Source organism: Drosophila sulfurigaster, chromosome 3 (genome assembly GCF_023558435.1).
Source record: "Drosophila sulfurigaster albostrigata strain 15112-1811.04 chromosome 3, ASM2355843v2, whole genome shotgun sequence".
In the NCBI taxonomy this organism is placed as follows: domain Eukaryota; kingdom Metazoa; phylum Arthropoda; class Insecta; order Diptera; family Drosophilidae; genus Drosophila; species Drosophila sulfurigaster.
In genome coordinates this window covers 50,889,958-50,914,350 of record NC_084883.1, presented here as the reverse complement: position 1 = coordinate 50,914,350, position 24,393 = coordinate 50,889,958, and the positions used below count along the sequence as shown (strand labels likewise).

Here is a 24,393-nt window from a genome sequence, read left to right as displayed (position 1 = left end):
CTCTAATCTAAGAGTAGGCTTCGGCTGCCAAGCGAAACAACTCACACTTATTTCAACAAAAATATCAACTAAAACGTATCTTGATTCAAGGAGCATGATTAATTGGTATTCACTTGTGTTCATCTTACCTGGAATTCTAGTCTACGCCTGGCCTGGAAACTCTCAGAGTAGCGTAAACAATGATTTATTTATCCCGAGCTTGCATAATCATTCGGCTTTGAATATGAAATTGTGGGAGGAAAACAACTGTCAGCCAACGTTCTGCTGTTGGCGCTGGCTGCTGGAGTTGCAGAGCACACAATGTCCTTTCATGCGGCTGCTGGTGCATTGCCTCATTGCTTTGCCCGTTTACAATTTGTTGCTGTTCTTGATTGGGTAAGCTATAAGTATAAGTCAAGCAATCATTTAAAGCTAGCTTCTTACTTAGCTGGCAGCTGCATAGAAGCTGCTCCTACACAGCTGAGCGTTTGTTATGGTTGCCGAAACCAATAGCGGAGGAAAGATTATTGATGCCACAACCTTCGACTGTTGTGGTTAAACCTTTGCTCATGCCACCTACGCCGCCACCGCGTTGCAAGCGTCGCCAGGCGCCTAAGCCGCCAACAGGTCGTATACGCGCTACGCTTAGCTCCCCTGACAAGTATCCCAGTCACAAGGATCCCTTTGCCACTGTGCCCATCTACGATCCTCAGCAGGAAGAACGTTACAAAACATTGCGCTTGAATCTGCTGCGAGTGCTGGAAGGTTTGCAGCAGCCGCTGCCGCCAATGTTGTCGCTGCCGTTGCCCATGCCCGTTGTGCTGACCTCACCAAAGCCAACTCCTGAGCTGCATAAAGTTGAAGACTCAATGCTGGAAGAGTCAACTTTAAGCGAGTCAATGGCACCTTTAGATCTATCAAAGAGCAAGCGAAAGCCTTCGAAATGGTTGCACACAGTAGTAAAAAGGCTTGGAAAAACCTTCTCGAAAAGCAAGAGTCGCAAGCATTTAGAAGTCAGCACAGCTGCCACATTGAGCCATCGAAGCAGCAGCAACAGCAACATCACCAGCAGCAGTAGAAGCGACAGAAGCATCAACACTTTGCAGCCCTTTTGGCAGCGCATAGCTCGAAGTTCCACTCGAAGAGGAACTGGCAAGTCAAAGTTTTATGTGAACTCGCCCAGCAGCTCGGAGACAAACAGCAGCGCCAGTTGCATCTACGCTTATTAGTAGAGGAGACAGCGAACACATGAGGCAGGAAGCAGCTTGAAGCATTGTTCAAGGGAAGATCGTTAGATCGATGCTCCCATGCAAAATGCTGCATCATGCCCAATGCGTTCGTTGTCCCTTCTACACTCAGCATAACATACTTACTTCATTTATATATAAATATATTTTGCTAGCATTCACCTTGAACGTTGCTTTGATTTTATTAGAACACATCCGGCAATACAGACCAAAAGACAGACAAAAGACTTAAGCGACATACGCGGTCGCGTACTCTCATCAATCATAATAAAACTCTGGCTGGCGATGAAAACAGCCACGACTACCGGGTGAACTTCGGTTGTTTCGAGCTTGCAGATTTGTGGCTGATACCCAGCTGATTGTCTCACAACAATGCTAGGAAGCAACGACGAAAAGAAACCCGTGGAGGAGGCGGAGCATGCACTGAAGCGTGCTCTGCGCAGAATCATTGTAATTTATCACTTTTATTTTTTGTTTTTTTGACTTTCATAAACATAAACATGACAGATATTAACGTTGAACAAGGATGTTCGCTGTTCTTCGCTGTGTCAGTCGAACAGGTGATGTGGAGAGACTCTTCCGCAAGGCCAACAAAAGTGAAAACTGCCAGCATATGATTTTCATAATTTTCAACTAAAAATTAAATCACGTTTCTTATCAGCAAACATTGTTGTTGCAGTTGCTGCTGATGTTGTTGTTGTTGTTGGTCGGTGGTCGGTGAGTGCCTTTCTTTTTCAACAATTACCAAAATCGCAGCAGCGACGTTAACTATGTACAACAAGAGCAATAACAATGAAATTTCACTTTCAATTTGTGTGTAAAAACAAAAGACTTAAGACACGAACTGAACGTCGCAGTCGCCATCGACGTCGCCGCAATCGCAGTGAAGGTTAAGCTGCCCGATTTGATATTCAATTGGTATAACGGTTTCGAAAGCCAAAATGGCCGCCAAGTTTAGCGACAGTCAATGCACTCTAAAGCAGCAGACGACATTACGCTATACAGATCGATTCTTAGCTAATGAAAGTCTATATATAAACAGTTTGTAATACGCACTTTAAGCGGCCTTCGTGGCTGGTGTGAAATTTTGTATTTTACCGTCATGTGAAACAGAGCATTGCATTTCCATTTCCATTTCTCATTTGTGGCTGCTGCTGCTGCGAAAAACTTTTCCACGTGAAAACTGGCACAGAATTGCAACCAGCAGAAAACCCATAAACAACAATTACAACAACAAGAGTAACAACAACAACAACAAGTTGGTCAGATTGCAGGCGGCACGCAATACGCATTAAAATGCACACAATTAAGTCGTGCAAATGATTTACAGTGAAAGGCAGTGAAATTTATGGCATGCAAAGCGTGAGAAGCGATCAAAGGAACAATCTCATGTCTCTGCCACACAAAACATTAGAATTTTTGGGCATTTATATACCGAACTACCTACGTATATAAAACTAAGCCAAAATTTGTTGTTCAAAATCTGAGTCACTTTTAGCGGAACGATTCACGTTTCAGCCGGCAATTGGCACTTTCGCTTTCATTTGAGCAGAGTTTGCTAGCTTTGCTGCTGTCGCTGCTGCTGCTGGTCTTTAGGGCGTGTTCAGTAATCACTGGACTTTGGAAACCCTTTCCAATTACACACTCACATACACATACACATCTCGAGCTTATGCAAATGATTTAGCTTGAGGTTGAATGGCTTTCTATCCGTGTGAAATGAATATTTTATGCATTTTGAGTAGTAATAATATATGATGATTACAGTAACTAAAACATTTTGTAAATCATAATTTGAATCAAACGAAGATGCGTCGTTGTTTATGCTAATCAAAACTCGTTTGCACTTGGCCAATCTTAAAGCTAACTTGTCTGATCTCTGCTATGCGCAATCAATCCTTGTCGCAGTCGCAGTCGCAGCTTAACAGTTGTTGTTGTCTCTTAACAGCTGCTGCTCTGTTAACTGTGCTTACGCTGCTAACAGCTGTGCAGGTCTCTTAACAGTTGTGCAGGTCTCTTAACAGTTGTGTAGCTCTGTTAACAGTCGTGTAGCTCCGTTAACAGTTGTCGCTGCTAACTTAACAGTGTGCTGTGTGTGTTTTGAGTGACGCGAAAGAACGGCACAAAAGCGACGCAGCAAAAATTAAATTTTCCATGCAGCTCACACGAAACAACAGTTTTTGTAGTTGTTGTTGCTGCTCTTTTCGTTGCTTGTTGTTTTTATGTTGCGGTTATATTCGTACGTATATGGCGCACGCTCGGACGTGGCCCCGACACGAAGCACTCAAAAACACAACCAGGTGGAGTGGGGGAGTGAAAGAGGGAGGGAGACAACGGCATGCGCTCAGAGCCAAGCTTCACTCAATTTTGCCGTTTACTTTTTGAGCCAGACGACAACGGCGACGACGACGACGACGACGACGTCGACGCGTTTTTCTGCTATCGTCTTGGTCGTTGTCTTGGCAGCTGGTCGCGACTGCGCACAAATCAGTTTCAGTTTTTCAGTCCAACGTGCGAGTTCGCAGTTCGAGTAACGGTTACAAACAAACAACAATAAAGTTGGCAAAGCACTTTTTACTCTGTGCGGCAGGAGTTGAATTTGGAATTTCGATTTTTTGATAGAATTTCTTGCGTGTTTTATTGGCAGCGCGTGCGCGACGCGCATTAAAGGCCTCCCCAAAAAGGCTCCTCGAAAACAAAACCAAAAACAAAACCTGTGAAGTGAACAAAATAAGAAATCAATAATTCAACAATTGTTTAAACAATTTGAACAAAACACACAATATTCTGGATAAGTGTGTGCGACGTTCGTTAGCTGAGTTTGAAAAATGGTGAGTGCAACAGAAGTGTGTCACAAGAAAAAAAAACACAAAAAAATAAAAAAAAATTATCATATTTACTACGGAGTGTGACAAGAAGCATGGCAAAACACAACGAATACACTCGTAACTAAGTATGAATATTGAAAGTCAGCGAATGGAAAAATGAATGTTAAACCAAACTGGAGAACGGACAGACAGACGGACGAACAGACGGACGGACGGACGGACAGACTGACAGATAGACTTGGCTACTGGCTTGTGGCTGCTTGGCTTGGCTGGCTTATAAGAATAGTGACTGCGATTACGGGTTCTGTGCTGACTGCCAGAGCGAAGTTGAAGGCAAACCTGTCAAAAGACAATGGCTATAAAATACAGCAACAGCAACAAAAACAAATAAAAATTTTTAATGTGTATACAACAAATTGTGAACGAATTGCCAACAGCATAAAGTAGTTTCTAGCTATTCAGTTTCGCTTTTCATTTTTGGTTAAAATGCGCTTTTACTTCCTTGGCCAAGCGATTTTCCATTATTCCACATTTTTCCATTATGGCCAACAGCACGCCAACAGCAGCAACAGCAGCAGCAGCAGTAGCTGCAGTTAAGAGTAACTGGCCACGCCTCAATTTGGCACAGTCAAGTAAAAGTCGCAGTCGCAAACAATAACTAGTTTTTTGTCTATGCGTGTCTGTGTTGAGGTGTGTGTGTGTGTTTCTCTTTTACAACAATTAATATTTGCAAACAACACAAAAAACAAACCACAACACACAAATAAAATGAAGGAAAAACTTAAAAAGAGCAACAAAAAAAAACAAATACCTACAACTGCTGCCAGTCAGACGTCGTCGATTGGCAAATCATTGGCCAAGCGGCCCAAAACTGGTCTCGTAAAATTGAAAAACCCGCAAAAATTAGGTTTGAAACACTCGAAACGAGTCGCCAGACGCCGAAACATGTGGAAAAACGACAGAGGCTCAGATTTAGCTTCGAAAAACACAAATAAAAAAAACAAGTTAAAAGGCTTTGCTTCAGCCCCAAAAAAATAAGTTAAAGCCATTCATTCATTGTTAGTAAGCTATTGTTTATGGAGCACTTTCCTAGTCTTTGTCTAATTAGCCAAATGCGTTCCGCCCCCCTCTTTTACACCGCCCCCTGAAACCAATCAGACCACGCGCTATTGACAGCCGTGACTGACATGTGCAGCAGTTTTTGTATTTTGTGTATTTTCACATTGTTGTTGTTGTTGTAACTCTCACTTTCATTTGACGCTTGAAGCTTGACAATTGAATGAACACTTGCACACAGCACACAGCACAGCACTCACACAGAATTTGTTTGTGAAACAAACAATTCAAATAACGACTCAGCAGAGCCCGGCTTGTGTTTACACACATTTTACAAACCAAAAATTAAAAAAAAAAAGTTAATAGTATACTCACACACATACATACAGATAACGTTATTATAATTGCACACTGCACGGGAGACAGACTTTCTCCCAAAATAAAAAAAAATAAAATGAAAACTATAAAAACTCTACAACAAACTTTTTTTTTGCTGTCGGAAGTTGGCAACGTGCCAACTCGGCGTATGCGTAATGTGTGTGTGGCAAAAAAAAAAAGGGAAGCCATATGCGAGTACGTTTTTTGCATGTATGAAATGTCAGCGGTTTCTTAAGTTGAACCCTTGAAATGAAAGGAAACCAAAAGGAGGCTGCAACGTGATTCATGAAATAAATAAATAAAAGTACTTAAAGATGTCTCAACATCAACTCGATTAAATACACTAACAATGCGTTTCTTAAGTATTGTAGTTGCATAAACTTAATTTATGTGGTTATTAAACATATTTACTCGCATTACAATTCAATAAAAATATGAGATTGTTTATCATTAAATAGTTCGTTTAAAAGCGCAATTATTAGTTGTAATCACTTCACAGTCAATCAGCTTGTGCAATAATTGCGTTTAAGCGTTAGCAAATGCATTTTAATATAGTGTATTATTATGTCGACTGTTTGTCGAATGCTTGCTCTTGCTTGATTTTCAGTTTTTTAATAACCACTACCCGTAGGGTAGAAGGTTTGTGCCTGCAAGCATCTTCTTCTTTGAATGTAGTATTATACCGACATACTAAATTTAGTTTTCAGTATATTTTTTTGTATTTTCTTAGTATATTGATTTGGTGTATTTATAAAATAATCTTCTTTGAATATAGAACTACCAAACTACTACTCAGTATATTTTAGTATTTTTTCGGAATATTGATTTGGTATATTAATAAAAATAATCTTTTTTTGATTGTGGTACTATATCGATATACCAAATATAGATTTTGGTTTTATTTTAGTATGTTTTCGATATTAAATACCGAACTGATTAAGCCTTCGGTATATTTTTGTATTGTTTCTGCATATTAGTTTAGTATATTTTTAGAGTAATACCACCATGTTTTAGCCTTTGGTATGTCTTACTATTTTTAAGTTTGATATATTTGTAGAGTAATTTACGTAATTTGGTATATTTTTACTATAATACCCCACCATTTTGCTTATATTGAAAGCTGGGTAGCAAGTATCTTACAGTCGAGCATACTCGACAGTAAATTTCTGACTTGTTTTTTTCATCAACTGAAATATGCGAGTCACAATTACTTTGGCCTAGCCCTGACAGGCGAACTACAAACTACAAACTACAAACTTCAGCGTCAGCGTCAGCGTCAGTTGTGCAGCTGCAGTTGAGTGTCGAGCTGGGGGCTGATGCTGAGTGGGTAGCTCAATTGTCAGTGCCGCACTTTAAACAATACACACACACACACACACACACACACACACACACACACACACACACACAATCGTAAAAGACAAATGAAGCTTGCAATTCACTTTTATGCTGATTTGAAAATGTACGTTAAAAAAATGGTATTTGCATGCATCAATTGGTTATTGAACTGGCCCAAAGGGGACTACACTAAATGCTATGCTACACCAAATGGCATTTGGTTGATTTGTTGACTCTTTTTTTTATTTTAGAGAGGGGTCTAAGACTCAAGCAGGAAGTTCGCGGCCTAAGCGCAAAGCAAACAAAAGCGGCGCAACACGTTTTGTTTGAACATTTAAATAAGTAAAGGAATGTGTCGCATAATTACTTCACACTTTAAAAGAGTGTGTTCAATGTCAAGCTAAGGCCAATTATGTGGCTGACATTATGGTCACAAATATATCAATCATTTTGTGGCCGCAAAACAATGGACAAACGAGTCGACAACCCAAAAAGCTCAATCAAAATTCAACACTCATTTATCGAAGTGTATTATATAAAGTATTTAATCGAGTTGATGTATAAGAGTTGCTTTTGGCCCTCAGGTCACAAGCGATACAACATAATCGACAAAGCAAAAAAAAAAGCAACAAAAAGACAACAACAAAATGCCAAAAGCCTGCAAATCATTATCAGTCAAAATATCATGAACACCAAAATGCTAAATGCTGCTAATGAAAATATACGAACGAGCAAACTTGAATCTGTATTTGATATATCTTGAGCTCTATCAAAAAACTTTCAAACAGTTGCACAACACAACTTTTGTGTATTATCTGTTTGCGTAGTTTGGCAACTTTTTATTTATCGTCGTTATATATAAAGTTTTTTTTCTTCTTTTTTTTTCGCTCTTCATAATTAAACTAATTAACTGTGTTGGTAATTTGTTTTCATTTAGCCCTTCCGTTTAAATGGCCGATGGCCAAGACGAAGACGGCGACGACGACGTTTAGACATAAATTCATGCGACAATGCCAATAAAAATGTTTGACTTAATACCGTTTGGGCTGTCTAGGCCATAAACTCGCTCTATAAACTCGCCAGCCTCGAGGCGAGACGTCATTTGAATATCTTTGCTGTGTGCACAAATACAGAAATGTAAATAAGACAACAAAATAAGAAAATAACATTAAGATATACTTGAATTTGGATTGTTTAATTTAACGATGCGCACAAAACTTGTTTTTGTTGGCTGTTGGCGGCGGAAAAGGTTAAAGTTGAACAATGGACTGTGGAATATACTAGTTACTCGTACTAAAGAAAGCAAACGATTCGAAAAGACACACAAACAGACAGACAGACAGACAACACACAAAACAAACTAAACATGGTATTAACTTGCAAATAACACAAATTTCACTTTGATGCGCTTTGTTTGAACGTTGCCTTTTTTTTGTATCTTTTTGGTTTCTTTGTCGTTTTGTTTATTAATAAAAGCGCATACGTTTTACGTAAGGAGGCGGCTGCTGTTGTTGCTGTTGCTGCTGCTGTTGCATATACTCACACAACAGATACTTAGTTATGACATAATGTCCGGGCCATGGCTCAGTTCCTTATTGTTTTTGTTTTTGTTAGAGCTGCCTTTTGGGCGCACGCCTCTCCCATCAACATACAACAAAAACAAAACAAAAATCACAACAAAATATGCATGTGAAACCAGAAACAAAATGACATCCCATAACGAGGCCCAAAGCTGCAACTTGAGGCTGAAGCGAGCCAAACAAATCTGTTCATGCATGCCCTGTGCTTTAATTTCTAATGAAAGTGGCAAATTTTTAGCAATTTATACTGTATAAATTTAATAAAATGATAATAAAAAGGAATGAATTAAAAAATGTGTCACCTAAAATTATGTTTCATAAAATTTATCTTAAAATGATTAAACATATCCAAGAAATACTTTCATTTTTGTTTAAACTGCAATTGATCAGCACTCAACATTCCATTGATATATTTTGGTTTCTGACAAAACTGCAAAATTTCAATAACTAACTGAATTTTTGCCTTAATGAAAATGTAGCTAGAATAATGTGTAAATAAACCGCAGTTTAAAAAGTATTGCTATTATTTGAAATATATGTTAAATTATTCCAGAATGTTCTCGTTAATTTACGCTTCTTTTGCTTAAAGATAAATTCCGTTAAAACTTTTACTAAATAAACTGCTCTTTGATAGTGTACTGCAGTTTTATAAATAAATATCTGGTAGCCTTAAATATATTTTATTTAATACACTACTTTTACTTACAAAAGACAAAATTTTTTAAATATTAACTTATAAACTGCATTTTCAAATGCCTTAAAGTTCGCTTTAAATTTTTCTTAAAGTTCGCTTCTGACATTTTTTTATTGCTAGTAAAAATTCATGTCTTCTATAATTAGATCAGTTTTTGCTTAAATTAGTTAAAATTTGAATCAAATTAACTGTACCATACAATGCTCAGTTGTTTGCTATAATATATGCTAAATTAACATAGAATGTTCTTGTTAATTTAAGCTGGCTTTGCTTAAAGACAGATTCATTTAAAATTTTAAATAAATCAGCTGCACTATGATGAATTTAATTCGCTAGAATTGATCCTAAATTAAAATAGAATGTTTATAACAGTATTCTCTCTTCATATATACATATAAAAGACAAATCACTTAATATTTTAAATAAATCCACTCTAACAAAAGTGCTGAAATTTGCTCAAATATAACCTAAACTAAAATGGAATGTTCTCCATAATTTGAACTGCTTTTCACAGAGAATTCCAACTAAAATAATCTAAATTTCTGCAAGTGATTGAACGTAAATATCGAATGTTTTCGTTTATTTATGTGAATTTGTTTAAAGATAAACTTTAAAATGCGCAGTCGAAAACATTGCTATTTGTCATTATTGATGGTAAATTAATATAGAAAGTCTTGGTAAAACAAAAGTAAACTTGAAGTGCATTTCGGTCTTTTTTTTGGGGGCGTTATGCGCTGTAAGTTTTCCAGGCCGTTAGCTGCAATTAGTGTGGCGCTGTTTGTCGCTTAAGTCTTTTGTTGCGCCAGCTCAAGTATTTGCCGCTAGAGTGGTAATGATACCGCCCCCACTACCAACAACAGCCAAAAAAAGACAGGTATTAACATTAATGTGACACTGACAAATTGCCAAATTCTAGACGAGGCCACACTGAAGCTGAAGTTGAAGCTAAAGCTGAGACTCTCGAGTGGATTCTTCTCAGACTGGCAAACAAATGGACATAAATTTTATTGACATTATGAACAAGATCGCTAAATGTAGGAAATGGCCGACTGTAGATCAGCAGCCAACAGATCATGAGTGGAACGGAAGTTGTGTGCAGTCAACTGTTTAATTCTCAGCTTCATTCTGAGATGTGGATGTGAATGTGGATGTGTGTTATGTTAGATGTGGCATTGCAGGCAAAAGAATAATGGCCATAGAGAGATATTTTGTTATTTGTTTTGTTTTCTGTTTTTTTGTTTTTGTCTTAATTGCTGATTCATTGCGGCAACGACGCACGTTTGAGGCATTTAAAGAGCGTCTTCCAATCAGTTGTTGCATCTCGAATAAGTAAGTCGGGTGTGCTCGACTGTGAGATACCCACTAACCATTTTCAATAAGACCATATTAAAATATACCAATGAGTATATATTTAGTAGGTGTTCATACGAACCATCTTGAACAAATAAGTCGAGTATGCTCGACTGTGAGGTACCCGTTAAATATTTTCAATTAAACGATATTCCTAAAATATACCAAATTAAAATACCGATCAAATACTAAAATATACCGATAGCTATATTCGGTAGATCGACATTTCATCATTCACCATTCTAAAAATATACTAAATTAATACACTAAATATACTAAAAATATATAAATGTATATATTTTATATACCGACATCAAGGTCTTCATTCTAAAAATATACCAAATGAATATACCGAAAATACTAAAATATACCCATGACAGTATTTAGTATATTAACATCTAAGTGTTCATTATACAAATATACCAAATTAATACACCGAAATATGCTAAGATATACCAATGACTATTTAGTATATTGGCATCTAGGTATTCATTCTCAAAATATACCAAATAAATATGCCGAAAGTGCTACTATGCTACAATATATCAATGGTATATCGATTTTTAGGTGTTCATTCTAAAAATATACCAAATGAATATACCGAAAATACTAAAATATACAAATAGCTATATTTGATATACCGACATCTAGATGTTCGTATTTACAATATACCGAATTGATATACCGAAAATTACTAAAATATACCATCGGTTATATTTAGTTTATCGACATCTAGGTATTTTTACGAAGCTGCTGCCAGTTGCATAGATTTGCTGGAGGCTCACAGTTATAATACCCTTCCACCCTACGGTTAGCGGGTATGAAAAGTTTTATTGGGTGCTTTGCGTGCTTGGCCCACTAGAGACAGAGAGTGAGAGAGAGATCCACAATCCAACTCGATGAGGTTCAAGCATGTCCAGGCCAAGCATATTCCAGCTGATACTCAAACTGGAACTGATGTGAATGCCCGTTTCAGGGTTATGCTACAAGCAGGAAGTAACTGGCACAGCGGTTCCACACCCAACAAAAACAGAAACCGAGATACCGAGAAACCAAACCACGCCACAAAACTTACAGCATCGCAGAGAGTGTAGATGTGTGGTAATTCGAGTCGATTGTTGGCTCCAGTTTTGTAGCTTTGAGGTGCGCAATTTTAGCATTATTCTAATTGGTCAGTGAACCAGTTTTCAAACTGCACTTAATGAGCCCTGACTCACCATCGATATCTGTTCAGTTGTCCAGCTGTCCAGCTGTCTAGCTGTCTTTTTGTTGTTACCACGCCAAACTTGTTTCTGTTACTGTCTGTATCGGAGACTGAGACTGAGCGATTGAGGCTTTGGCCGGATTGCGCAAGGTCGTCTGGTCAGGACAGGTGCGCTAAGCTAAACCAGCGAATTAACTCAAATTGTAAGGCGCACGAAACTCACGCTGCACGCCGCCTTAAAAGACAATAAAAAGGCACAGCTCAAATGTAACACACATTTTCATAAAAGCCAAATTAACATAGTTCAACCACAAAAAAAAAAACAAAAAATCGCTGACTGACTGCGGCTTTTTATTTTATCATTTTTTTTCTGCCGTTAAATTAATACTTTTACATACACGTATAAAACTTAATATTTTAAGCTCGCGCGTGCAGCGGGTTTTCTTTTTTTCCATTTTTAGTAGTTTTATAGCAGCTTTTTATTCGTTGTATTTATATTTTTATTTTTATTTCGACGCCTCACCTTGAGCTTAATTTCGGTCAAGCCAAAAAGGCATTCAACTTAATTAAATATAACTGCACACAACTGACAACGACAACGACGACGACAGTTGACGACGAAAATTTCAATAAATTTCATACGAAATTCATCAAACAAGCAAAGCAAAGCAACTGAAAGCAGCGCAAAACGCAGCAACGCAAATGCATTTGTATAGCGCACAAAACGAAAGACTTAAGCGACAAACGTGAACGCGAACCGCAACGAAGCATGATTAATGCAAGTTTTTGCGCAATTTGAGCCGCATGTTGAAAAGAGTGCTCAATAAACGCAATTTTTAAATAACTGAAAAAAAAAAATCGAAATGAAATGAAAAATGAAAAGAAAAATAACAACATAAAAAGCAATCATCGTAAAAAGTGGAAGAAATAACTTTTTATGCAAATGAATTGCAATTTTTGCGCTTTCTTGCGTAGAGATTTTTCAGTCTCGTCTCGGATAACGCCATGTGGTTAAGTGTTTGGTCTGAGCATAGGATTACACGCTTGCCAATGATCATAATTATCAGCATTTCAAATGAGCTGTTAAACTGAAGACTGACTGCAGCAACAGCAGCTGACGTTGGCTTGCAAAGATTTCACTGTAAACAAATTATATTTTTTGTATTTCTGCTTTTGCGCAAACAATTGAAAGAAATAACAAATCTTGCGCCAGGAATGCAGCTCTATCACTTCGCTGTCTTTCTGTCTGTTTCTCTCTTTTATTTATTGACTTTTATTTAGTGCTGTCGTAATCAACAAATCCAAACACACGTCTTTCGCATTGCAAACTCAAATCCACCCCAGCGAATGGACTTAGCTAATGATACTTGCAATGGGGTCTTAGACAATATATATTTTGCCCCGAAAATGGGCAAAACAATAATTTACGTAACCGCCACAGAAAAACATTTGTTCGATTGCGCCTATTGAATGATTTGCTACAAAGAAATAAAATCAAAGAAAAAAAATAGTAGTGAGAAAGAGCCAAAAGCGGAGGCAGCTTGTAGTTCTTGGCGCTTTTCGCTTTCGCATAAAAGAAAATGAAAGGCATTTAGAGGCATGTTTTCACCTCAATTCATTTCCGCGCCACACTCCGCGCTGCCAATCCCCAAGAGCATAAACCAGTTGGTCTGGTCCAGTCGCGACTTCGACTTCGACTTCGCTGTTGCCGGTCGCTGTCAATAAGGAACTTTTTTTTCGTTGTTTTTTCCTTTTTTTGTGGTTTCTTTTGGTTTTGCGCCTGCGCATTAAAAAATGTATAATTTATGCATAATTTGGCTTGGCTTAAAAACATTTAAATGAATACAGTTTTTTTTGCAGATTATAGTAGATAAGTCTATATAAACCAGTTTCACTTTTTCCACATCTCGATCAAAAGATCTAACAGACCCCAAATAAAGGCGCCCGAGAAATGTTCGCAGAATACTCGCCAAGAGAGAGAGAGAGAGAGAGATTTATGGGCTTGTCGGGGTGTTTATGGCAGGGCAGGGCAATAAATTATTGTTGTTATTTGAAACAGACTTAGGTTATTTGTTTCAATCCCCGGCGACCTTGGCCACCACAGCGCACACACTTTTAGCCAAGTCGCATGCGCAACTTAATACCTAGAGAAGAAGGCGTGACATTTTCGTCTAACTGTAACTGTAACTTTTTGTTGCTGCGACGATCGTTATCGAAACGGCGCACGTTTGTGCCAATTTTGGCCATTTCTTTTTTGTCTAAGCATTAAGCAGTCTAACTGTCTGTGAAAGGCCATCAAACGTTAAACGTTAAACGTCAAGAGCGTTGTGTAAGGTGTTCTTAATGACGCTGCCAAATGCTAATGCCCCGTTGAATACCAAACAATCAAACAAGCAAAGCAACAATCTGAAAATGAGTCGAATTGTGCTGTCACGACACAACAACATTGTTGCCTTATTAAAAATAACTTTCGCAATGGAAATATTGTTGAATTTTTTGCTTTGGCATATGACGCATATTAAACTAGACAATTGTCTTCATTTCTTTAGCTTAATTTATTTGAAATTTTAATTCAAGCTAATTAACCAGTTTCTCATTTTTGATTGCAACATTTTATTATCTTAAATTTTATTTGATAGTCTGTTGCTATTGTTACTAAGTGTGTGCATAAATCAGCATGACAATTGAATTGGTAATGCCTTTTGCAAGTGTCTCTTTTTTTTTTGTGTATTACAAATTGGAATTCGTAATTTGAAATGTGAATTGGGGGAATGGGGAATGGGGAATGGCGTAGGCTTTTAAGCCCTCCAAAAGTGGCAATAATAATAATGTTCAAAGTCAAGATGTCGCTTGAGTGGATGTTGCCATTGCCACTGTAAAAAAACAGAGAGAGAAAAATACAAAACTGAAGATGTCACCCAAAAAAAATTGCTTCAGATGCAGCACACAAAAGAAAAACATACTTTTGCATAATTATTAACAAAACTAAAACAAAAAACAAAAAGAGTGAAATACAATTTTAATTAGTTGTTGAGGCAATCGAGTCTGTTGTTGTTGTTGTTGTTTGCCAGCAGGGTTGGGGGAGCAGCAGCGTCTCCGGCTCGTGAACTGGGTCAATGTCAAGAGTTGGTCATTATCAACATTGCAGCTTTGTTTGTAATTTTTGTGGGCGCCAGTTCAGTGTGAACAAACTGGAGTGGAGAGCGGCCAAAGTGGCCGAAGGGCCCGGCAAAAAAAACTAAATAAAACAAAATAAAACATGCTCTGACTCTGACCTTCTGCTGCGGACGGCGGACAACAAATTAAAAACCATTTCTGACAGTGTTCGAAACAAGTGCCACGTAATTTGCCGAAACTTGACGTGCCCCCCACATAAATCATTTTATATCTTACACATCAAAACAAAAACCAAAAAAAATCCAACTGTATAACTGTGATTAATTGCTCTCTACACGTTGTCTTTTACAGTTGCCACCGCGATTGCTGCGAATTGCCTTTGTGATATGCCTGCTGGTTGTATTGCTCTCTCCCTCCACAGACAGCGCGCAAAGTAAGTAAAAAACCGTTAATAAAATAATTAAAAAAGTGCAAAAAATTAGGGGACACCCGGGTTTGAACCGGGGACCTCTCGATCTGCAGTCGAATGCTCTACCACTGAGCTATATCCCCACTTATGCAAGACTTGGCAATTTACCAAAGAACAACTACAATATCTCCTAGTACAGCATTCGATTCGTAGGCGATTCTTCTGCTCTGCACCACCTACGTACTATTTTTGTGCTTCGTCGGCGTTTGCGCAGAGGCGGAAGTTGATAAAGAGTTGTTGTACTATTGTGTTGCCACTAGACCGTGATTACATTTATCTGCAACATTATCACGTAACAGCAAAAGCATGTTTCCCAAATGACTTGCCATTATCAGTGGTACTTTGTCAAATCTACCAAACCACCAAAATAAAACACTTAGGCAGACGAAGTAATTTTAAAATCAATTGTATTATATAAACAACGAAAGGGTTTTGGCATTTGATTTGAGATCGGTTTGCGAGTTTAAAGTAAATGCGAAAGGTATTTCGTAATTTATAAATTGTTTGTTTAATTTAATTCGAAAGTATTGCGCAAACCATTTCTGTGGTATTTGGTTTGACTGCGCAAGAGTTTGTTTTTGCTAAGCAGCGAAAAGAAAATATAATTTACACGTATATGTAGCCCATACAATAATATGAAATTACAAAAATATGCTCATTACAATAAAAAAATAAAAAATTTAATTTAAAAAAATAATGTGCAAAAAAATCAGGGGACACCCGGGTTTGAACCGGGGACCTCTCGATCTGCAGTCGAATGCTCTACCACTGAGCTATATCCCCATGCCTGCGTTTGCTGCCTAAGCTAGTACTTAAGCGTACACAAAGCGTGTAGTTGTTCTGAATGCAGTATTTAACCCTTGGCTGGTTACTAGAAAAATAATGCAATGCTTGAAAATAAATGCATCAGGCAGGAGACAGATTTTAACAACAGAAGTAATTACAAAGCGAAGTTGCAGTCTGTGCAAAACAAGCGAGGAAATTAAATTATAATAATAGTACAATGTCGCAAATAAAAACAATTACCAGAATAGAATAAATTAAAAAAAACAGAAAGTAAAATTATACAAAGATAAGCAAGCAAACACTATTGAAAATACGTTTTTTATTGTTGTTTCGTTTTATTTGATAACAATCCTTCTTTTATTAGTTAAGAAGAAACCCACCAACAGCCTCAGCCTACTTTCTTCCTTGTATCCATTATTCAGTTGATTAGTGCTTCGAAATAATCAAAAAGTTGTACCTAGGGGACACCCGGGTTTGAACCGGGGACCTCTCGATCTGCAGTCGAATGCTCTACCACTGAGCTATATCCCCATGTGTAGATCCCCACAGAATGGAGCTACAATCGACAAGCAAAACAAAACAGCTATTTTAAGAGAATAACTACAACCCGTACAGATAAATCAGCATGAGTAATGCAACAAAAAGTGCGATAAGCAACTCGTTCGCAATGTCTGTCAGAATAAAAATGAGCAAAAAAGTTTACCAAGGGGACACCCGGGTTTGAACCGGGGACCTCTCGATCTGCAGTCGAATGCTCTACCACTGAGCTATATCCCCAGTTGAGTTTTCATCGACCGAACGCGTACTTAAAACACTCACCCCAGCATAAGCTAAAAGTAGAAACTGTTTGCAGCGCCACAACAAAGACACCCATACAAGTGCAAAAAGAACTGTTGTGTGTGGGCATGCGCCGAGAGAAACAAAGAGAACCAAAGAGGAGAGGGGAACCCCGAACCACGAAGACCGGTTAAACAGTATTTGCCATAAAATTCGCATTGTTATTTCAGTTGGTGGGGACAAATTTAATAATTATTTTTAATATCACGTTAAACAGGTCCGCGCAATGGCCACTTTAATTGCCCAAGTATTTAGCGAAGAGCGAGTACCATTAATGAATGCTTACGCAGATACATCCATTAGGTGTCTTCATTATGGCTGATTGTCAGAATTAATAAAATTCGAATCGATACTCTTCTACCTACCTACCATATATGGGGGGTACTTTTCGTTTATAAATGCATAAATCCAATGAGACATGGAGATAAATGGCCTGGATAATAATCAAGCATAAGTCGCTAAGACAACTACTGAAGAAGAAGATGGAGATGACAAACCGAACATTAATGTTAAATAATTGTCACTCGACACAGTCAATTGTGATTACGATTGCGATTGAGATTCAGATTGTGATCTCTCGAGGTTGCATGAATAGCTTTACGTTTGATTGATGATCATGAGCGGTAGATTGAAGCCAGCTGACGTTCAGCTTACCAGCAGTAGCAAGCTTAAAGAGTTGTTAGCAAAGGTCAAGTATGTCGGATGTAGGCGGAGCTGAGCTTAATAATACCCGATACAAAAAAGGTATACTTATATGGCTAGTAAAGCATAAGAAAGTAATATATCAACAATTAAAAGCTTAAATTTGGGTAACATACAAGCTGGTAGACAAGATTTATAACGTTTCACGAATGGTTTTCCAAAAATTTCATTGCAATCGCACCATAAACTTCAGTGTTAATTAAGACACACTTTTATAAGTCGCAGAGGATGTTATAATTGCTTCCTGTAAACGTCAACACGATTGCAAGTCAATCAAAAACCAATTTTATGGAGTACACAATATATTTGGAATGCTTCCTCAAAACTTCATTACGATTGCTACATAAACTCGCAAGTTTAAAGTCAATAAACAATTTTATAATGTGAAAATCGACTCACTTCACACATTGTATTACGAAATACGCTTTAGTGTGGTAACAACTATTGTGCCGGGTATAACATAGTCAGATACAGTTAATGTAGCTTGCAAACTAATTAATCTTTTCAACTCATTAATCTTCTCTGTTTTTTTTTTACAGCCAAGACGCGCCGGCGCATGCGACGACCAAGCACAGTTACCAGCTCATCACGCAGCAGTTTGCTGACCTCCAAGAAGGCAACTGAATCGCCGGTGGCCGAGAAGCGCATCGATCAGGAACCCGCCTCCACGACCAGCGTCGCTCGCACTCGTCTCCGCTCCAAGTCGAAGCTGCGAGGAGGTGCAGCTGCCGCAGCAGCAGCCGCTGCTGGAGGAGCTGCGCTTGTTGCCAGTGGATCTTCGCTGAAGGGCAAGAAGACCAAAGTGGATGATGGCACACCGAAGATCGTCTGTTACTACACCAACTGGTCGCAGTATCGTGTTAAGGTTGGCAAGTTTGTGCCCGAGGATATTCCCGCTGATCTCTGCACGCACATTATCTTTGCCTTCGGCTGGCTGAAGAAGGGTAAGCTGAGTTCCTACGAGTCCAACGATGAGACCAAGGACAATGTACCCGGACTTTATGAACGCATGATGAATCTGCGCAAGGCGAATCCCAAGCTGAAGGTGAGTTTACATTTAATTTCTCAATTCTTTATACTAATTGTTTTTCCTCTAGATTTTGCTGGCTATTGGCGGTTGGTCCTTCGGCACCCAGAAGTTCAAGGATATGTCAGCTACTCGCTACACTCGTCAGACCTTTGTCTACTCCGCCATTCCCTTCCTGCGTAAACGTGGTTTCGATGGTCTCGACATGGATTGGGAATACCCCAAGGGCTCCGATGACAAGAAGAACTTTGTTCTGCTGCTGAAGGAATTGCGCGAAGCCTTCGAGGCTGAGGCTCAGGAACTAAAGCAACCTCGTCTGCTTTTGTCCGCTGCTGTGCCCGTGGGTCCCGACAATGTGCGCGGTGGTTATGATGTGCCTGCCATTGCCAGCTATCTGGACTTTATCAATCTGATGGCCTACGATTTCCACGGCAAATGGGAACGCGAAACGGGACACAATGCTCCACTGTAAGTAAAGGAGATTAGGTTAATCATTAGTAAAAAGTTATTACTTATAACTATTGCGAGTTCAACATTTCAAAAAATCCTATAAATGTTAATTTCTAAAATTGGTATACCAAAGATTGCAAATAACTTTTTTTCTCAAAGTTTTGTGTCGACGCTGGCACATTAAAACTATTTTGTATTTAAAATAGCGTTCATTTATAATTTCGGCAGAATTCTTTTAGAGAAACATTAATTAGAAAAATGCAGTTAAATAATATATGTACAACAAAACAAAAAGATTCACTCCAATTATTGATTAGAAAAATGTAGTTCAATAATATTTGTACAACAAAACATAAGGATTCACTCCAATTATTTCAATAGCTTAAATTCTCATTTTTCGATTATTCGAAAATAAGTTTGAGAAAATATTTTTTGCTTCTACTATAATTACTTTAGAACTTTTTGAAGCATATGTGAATGGCTGTTGGTTCAAGATACAACTATGGAATTGTGCAAATTCTTCACTTAACGTAACTGAATATAAATTAAATGTGAATAATTGCTTACATTATTATATTTAAAAGATAAGACATTCAATTTGAATATATTAGCAAAAAAATGTTTGTTTCTAATTTCAATCGTTCAAAATATTTATCCTTTATTTTGATTTCTCCTTTTTTCCTTGCAGCTATGCTCCTTCCTCTGACTCCGAATGGCGCAAACAGTTGTCGGTGGATAATGCTGCCAATCTGTGGGTCAAGATGGGCGCACCCAAGGAGAAGTTGATCATTGGCATGCCAACCTACGGACGTAGTTTTACCCTCGCCAACACCGAAAAGCACGGACCCAATGCACCAGCAACTGGCGGCGGTCGCGAAGGTGTCTACACCAAGGAGAGCGGTTTCCTGGCCTATTACGAAATCTGTGAGATGCTGCTCAATGGTGCCGTCTATGTGTGGGATGAGGAGATGAAGGTGCCCTACTTGGTGGATGGTGATCAGTGGGTTGGCTTCGATGATGAGCGTGCGATTCGCAACAAGATGCATTGGATCAAATCGAATGGCTTTGGCGGTGCTATGGTTTGGACTATTGATATGGATGACTTCAAGGGTGAGGTGTGCGGTGGAAATGTCAAGTATCCGTTGATTGGAGCCATGCGTGAGGAACTCTTGGGCATTTCGCGTGGCAAGGAAGCCAAGGATGTCAACTGGACTGCTGTGGCTGCTACGTTCGAGGATATAGAAGAGGTGAGTGTAATTGACACCTGAGTAGGAACTTTAATTTAATCCTTCACCCCATTGCAGAAACCCGAACCCATCAAGATTTCTGTGGATGAGATTCTGAACAAGGTGCGCAAGCCACATGTGCAGAAGAAGCAACGCATCAAGGGTGGATCCAATGCTGTGGATACTAACAGTAAGTTTACTTAATAGAAATAGAAACCCTAAATTTAAACTGAAATAATGTCAGAACTGAGATAATCTCGAATTGTCTTAACTGAAGTATGAAACTGTTGACTTTTTCCATACCAAAATTCTTGAAATCCTATATTAAAATAGGAAAACCTCTTTCTCAGTCAATTTTTGTCTGCTGAAGCCGAAAATTCAATAGAAAGGATTGCTCTAAAAACTCTTTTAAAACGAATAAATCCATTTTCTAATGTAATTTTTTTTTCTTACTCCTACAGCTCGTCCCGCTCAGGTCTTCTGTTATCTGACCAGCTGGTCTGCTAAACGTCCCGGCGCTGGCAAGTTCGAACCGGAGAACATTGATCCTAAACTGTGCACACACATTGTCTACGCTTTTGCCACGCTGCAGGATTACAAGCTGGCTGAAGCTACCGATGATGATCCCGAGAACTACGAGAGCGTTATTGCCTTGCGTGACACGAATCCTGATCTGCAAATCTTGCTGGCCATTGGCGGTTGGGCCTTTGGTTCCACGCCCTTCAAGGAGCTTACCTCGAACGTGTTCCGCATGAATCAGTTCGTCTACGAAGCCATCGATTTTCTGCGTGATTACAAATTCAATGGCTTGGACGTCGATTGGGAGTATCCACGTGGTGCCGAGGATCGTGTTGCCTATGTGAATCTGCTCAAGGAATTGCGTGTGGCTTTCGAAGGCGAAGCCAAGTCATCTGGTCTGCCACGTCTCCTGCTCACAGCTGCTGTGCCCGCTTCCTTCGAAGCCATTGCTGCTGGTTATGATGTGCCCGAGATCTCCAAATATCTGGACTTTATCAATGTGATGACCTATGATTTCCATGGTCAATGGGAACGCACTGTGGGCCACAATTCGCCGCTGTTTGCTTTGGAATCCGCCACCGGTTATCAAAAGAAACTGACTGTGGATTACAGCGCACGCGAGTGGGTTAAACAAGGTGCACCCAAGGAGAAGCTATTGATTGGCATGCCCACCTATGGACGCAGCTTTGAGCTGGTCAATGAGACGCAATTCGACATTGGTTCTCCATCTTCGGGTGGTGGCAAGACGGGCAAGTTTACCAACGAGGCTGGCTTCCTCAGCTACTACGAAGTGTGCACTTTCCTGGCAGCAGACAACACCACATTGGTGTGGGATTCAGAGCAGCAGGTGCCCTTCGCCTACAGAGGCAACCAGTGGGTGGGCTTCGACGATGAACGTTCGCTCAAGACAAAGGTGAGTTTATTTGATAAATCTTTAACTGAATTAAAACTAATTTTATTATCTGCTACAGACGGAATGGCTTAAGGAGCAAGGCTTTGGCGGCATTATGGTGTGGTCTATTGATATGGATGATTTCTCTGGACGCTGCGGCAGTGGCAAGTATCCACTGCTAAATGCACTCAGTGAGGAACTCAAGGACTACAAGGTGGCGCTGGAATACGATGGACCCTACGAGTCGCATGGACCACGTGGAGCTTACACGACAAAGGATCGTAAGTAGTTGGCTTACTAACTAACACATTTCTCATTAAGTCAATGATATAATTTATATTGATAAATACTTAATACTGATAACTACATATATATAAAGTTTAATGACATTTCGATAGCCAGAAAAATAGTAATCAAAAAACAAGTAAAGCTACTTTTGCTTTTCAACAGAAAATGAATTCAAAACATTTTTAGATGTTCACTTAGCTCTATTATTCCATCAACAACAAATATGTTACAGTGTAAGCTTCTGAATACACAATGTAATCCAGATATGGACTCAAGAGTCCATTGGCTATGCGTTGCCCCTAAGAAGATGCTTGCTGGCAAAAAGTTATGCTGATGAAGGGGTTAAAGTTAAAATTGCTAAAACTGAGGCCTATTTTAAGAAAAAGATAAATCATTCTAGAGCGTGCAAAAGATTTTTACTGTATTCATCTTAAAGATTATGTAGACAAGAAAGATCGTATATGGACACTATTTTCTATATAGCAAATTGAAAACCTATTAAAACTCCTCTTTAATTCACAGCTCATGACGTTACCTGCGCAGAGGAGGATGGTCACATTAGCTACCACAAGGATTGGGCCGACTGCACACATTACTATATGTGCGAGGGTGAGCGCAAACACCATATGCCATGTCCTGCCAACCTGGTCTTCAATCCCCAGGAGAATGTCTGCGATTGGCCCGAAAACGTTGAGGGCTGCCACGCACCAACGGAGGCGCCTGCCTAAGAATGGACTGTAGCAAGTCCTTAGGCACTTCTTTTGTAAAGCTCCCATTTGCAAGTTGTTAATACGAGTACGAGTACGAGAGAGTATATAATATTCAACAAACAAAAAAAAACAAACGATGCCCTAGTTTTAGTTTTGAAATTGCTGCCCCAACCAACCCCTCCCGCCCACACTAACTCGACAAAAAACAAATACTCAAAATCAGCTGAATTTTTTGTACTACAAATGTAAGCTTAATTAAACATATATTTAGCGTTTAAGTAGTTTTTATGTTTTAGCTAAAAGTGAATGCACAACTTTTATGTAGTTGCCTCCTCCTCTAACAAAAAACGAAAACAAAACAAGAAACAAAAACAAAATGAACACAGCTTTCGCATTTCCTTCCGTTTCGATAAACACAATTATTATAAACAAAAAACAAAACAAAGGATATATAATAATGAGCGAATCTTTTATATATTAAACTGTGATAATCACAATAAGAAACGACCAGAAGTTTATCAAAATTACACCACAAAACACATAACGAACAAAAACTAATTCGAATTCATGCTAAATTTGCCCCGCTCTAAAACGAAAGTTGTACATTTTCAAGTTTTAACTATAAAATTTGTATTATACGTTGTAATTATTTAGTTAAAATAAAACACACCTACAAAATATAACTAAAATGTTTCTTCTTATAATTAATTTCAAGAATTTTCAAATGTATTAACAAATGGCCCGATTTTGCAATCAGGCACTAGCAAAAATTATTTTAGACTCATTAGAGTGCTCCTCTCCACGGAAATCTTTAGTAAAAGGCGAAAGATTTATTCGACAACTGAAGAGAAGCCAGAGTAATTTCCTAATGCATTCAAGCAACTATGCTACTGTTGACCCACTAGAACTACTTGCGAATTACAAGCATATGATAGGGCAAAAATAACGTACTTTTCTGTTGCATACTTCAGGGTGCACTGGAAACAACCACCACCATTTATGCTTTCTCTCTGCAAGACTGCGCATGAGTCAGATAAGTTTAGAGTTGTTGGTATTACAATTCACAATTGGTTCTGGCTGTCGAACATCCACTAACGGGACATTATGCTGTTACAAGTTATCGCTTCTCGGCCTTATGGCTAAGATCAAAGTGTAGTATCTGTTCTTATCAGCTTAACATCTGATAGATCCTCCATCGGAGGACAACAAATGTTAAACTGATTTTTGGAAATAGACGGAGTGCTAGGGGCTTGCTCCACCTCTGTCACGGGTTGGCCTGGTATTGCAGTACCGCCAGGATTCGGCCCAACTAAATAATAAATATGAAAAACAATCTTAAATTATTCAGTTGGTAATACTAGAATGATCTTCTTGTAGATATCCTAAGCAGATTTTTTACTAATCTGAATAACAGATTAAACCGAAATTTACCAACTTTCATTCATCCATAGCAAGCATCCATTCTAAGTTAGAATTTCTAACCCAAGCTCGAGAAATAAAAATAGGAATTCAATTCATTATTTTCAGAAAAAATAATCATTTGTGGATCGAATTTGACCAATTTTAAAGATGAAAGTTTCATCTACAGTAACCAGTTAACTAACCAGTAAAATAAAAATAGGAATTCTTCTCAGAAGAGAGTTGCAAACATATCATCTTTTGTGATACAATACAGCTGAAATTAATCCTCAAGATTATGAAGGTGTCCATTAGCCA

The 24,393-nt window shown here is 38.6% G+C and overlaps 2 protein-coding genes and 6 non-coding genes across 9 annotated transcripts; 3 read left to right on the top strand and 5 right to left on the bottom strand.

The window, feature by feature from the left end:
• Window positions 1-15: 15 nt before the first annotated feature.
• On the top strand, window positions 16-1,394 carry LOC133844280 (uncharacterized). Of its 2 annotated transcripts, none has more exons than XM_062278196.1 (2): window positions 16-375; window positions 416-1,394. In XM_062278196.1, the coding sequence occupies exons 1-2, from the start codon at window positions 95-97 to the stop codon at window positions 1,206-1,208; spliced, it is 1,074 nt and encodes a 357-aa protein (XP_062134180.1). In that variant the 5' UTR covers window positions 16-94; the 3' UTR covers window positions 1,209-1,394. The 2 variants fall into 2 exon arrangements, with proteins under 2 accessions (XP_062134180.1, XP_062134181.1); XM_062278197.1 differs by having other exon boundaries at window positions 18-375; window positions 428-1,394.
• Window positions 1,395-3,715: 2,321 nt separating this feature from the next.
• On the top strand, window positions 3,716-23,986 carry LOC133841893 (probable chitinase 10). Its single transcript, XM_062274733.1, has 9 exons — window positions 3,716-4,057; window positions 15,123-15,204; window positions 18,105-18,610; window positions 18,663-19,060; window positions 19,731-20,289; window positions 20,347-20,458; window positions 20,730-21,700; window positions 21,759-21,960; window positions 22,490-23,986. The coding sequence occupies exons 1-9, from the start codon at window positions 4,055-4,057 to the stop codon at window positions 22,693-22,695; spliced, it is 3,039 nt and encodes a 1,012-aa protein (XP_062130717.1). The 5' UTR covers window positions 3,716-4,054; the 3' UTR covers window positions 22,696-23,986.
• Window positions 15,252-15,323, bottom strand: Trnac-gca (transfer RNA cysteine (anticodon GCA)). The gene has a single exon. It is a non-coding gene; the product is annotated as a tRNA-Cys (tRNA).
• Trnac-gca (transfer RNA cysteine (anticodon GCA)) lies at window positions 15,952-16,023 on the bottom strand. Its single transcript has one exon. It is a non-coding gene; the product is annotated as a tRNA-Cys (tRNA).
• On the bottom strand, window positions 16,486-16,557 carry Trnac-gca (transfer RNA cysteine (anticodon GCA)). Its single transcript has one exon. It is a non-coding gene; the product is annotated as a tRNA-Cys (tRNA).
• Trnac-gca (transfer RNA cysteine (anticodon GCA)) lies at window positions 16,732-16,803 on the bottom strand. Its single transcript has one exon. It is a non-coding gene; the product is annotated as a tRNA-Cys (tRNA).
• Window positions 23,416-23,538, bottom strand: LOC133846619 (U5 spliceosomal RNA). Its single transcript, XR_009894960.1, has one exon. It is a non-coding gene; the product is annotated as a U5 spliceosomal RNA (small nuclear RNA).
• Window positions 23,797-23,991, top strand: LOC133846614 (U2 spliceosomal RNA). The gene has a single exon (XR_009894955.1). It is a non-coding gene; the product is annotated as a U2 spliceosomal RNA (small nuclear RNA).
• The last annotated feature ends 402 nt before the right edge of the window (window positions 23,992-24,393 follow it).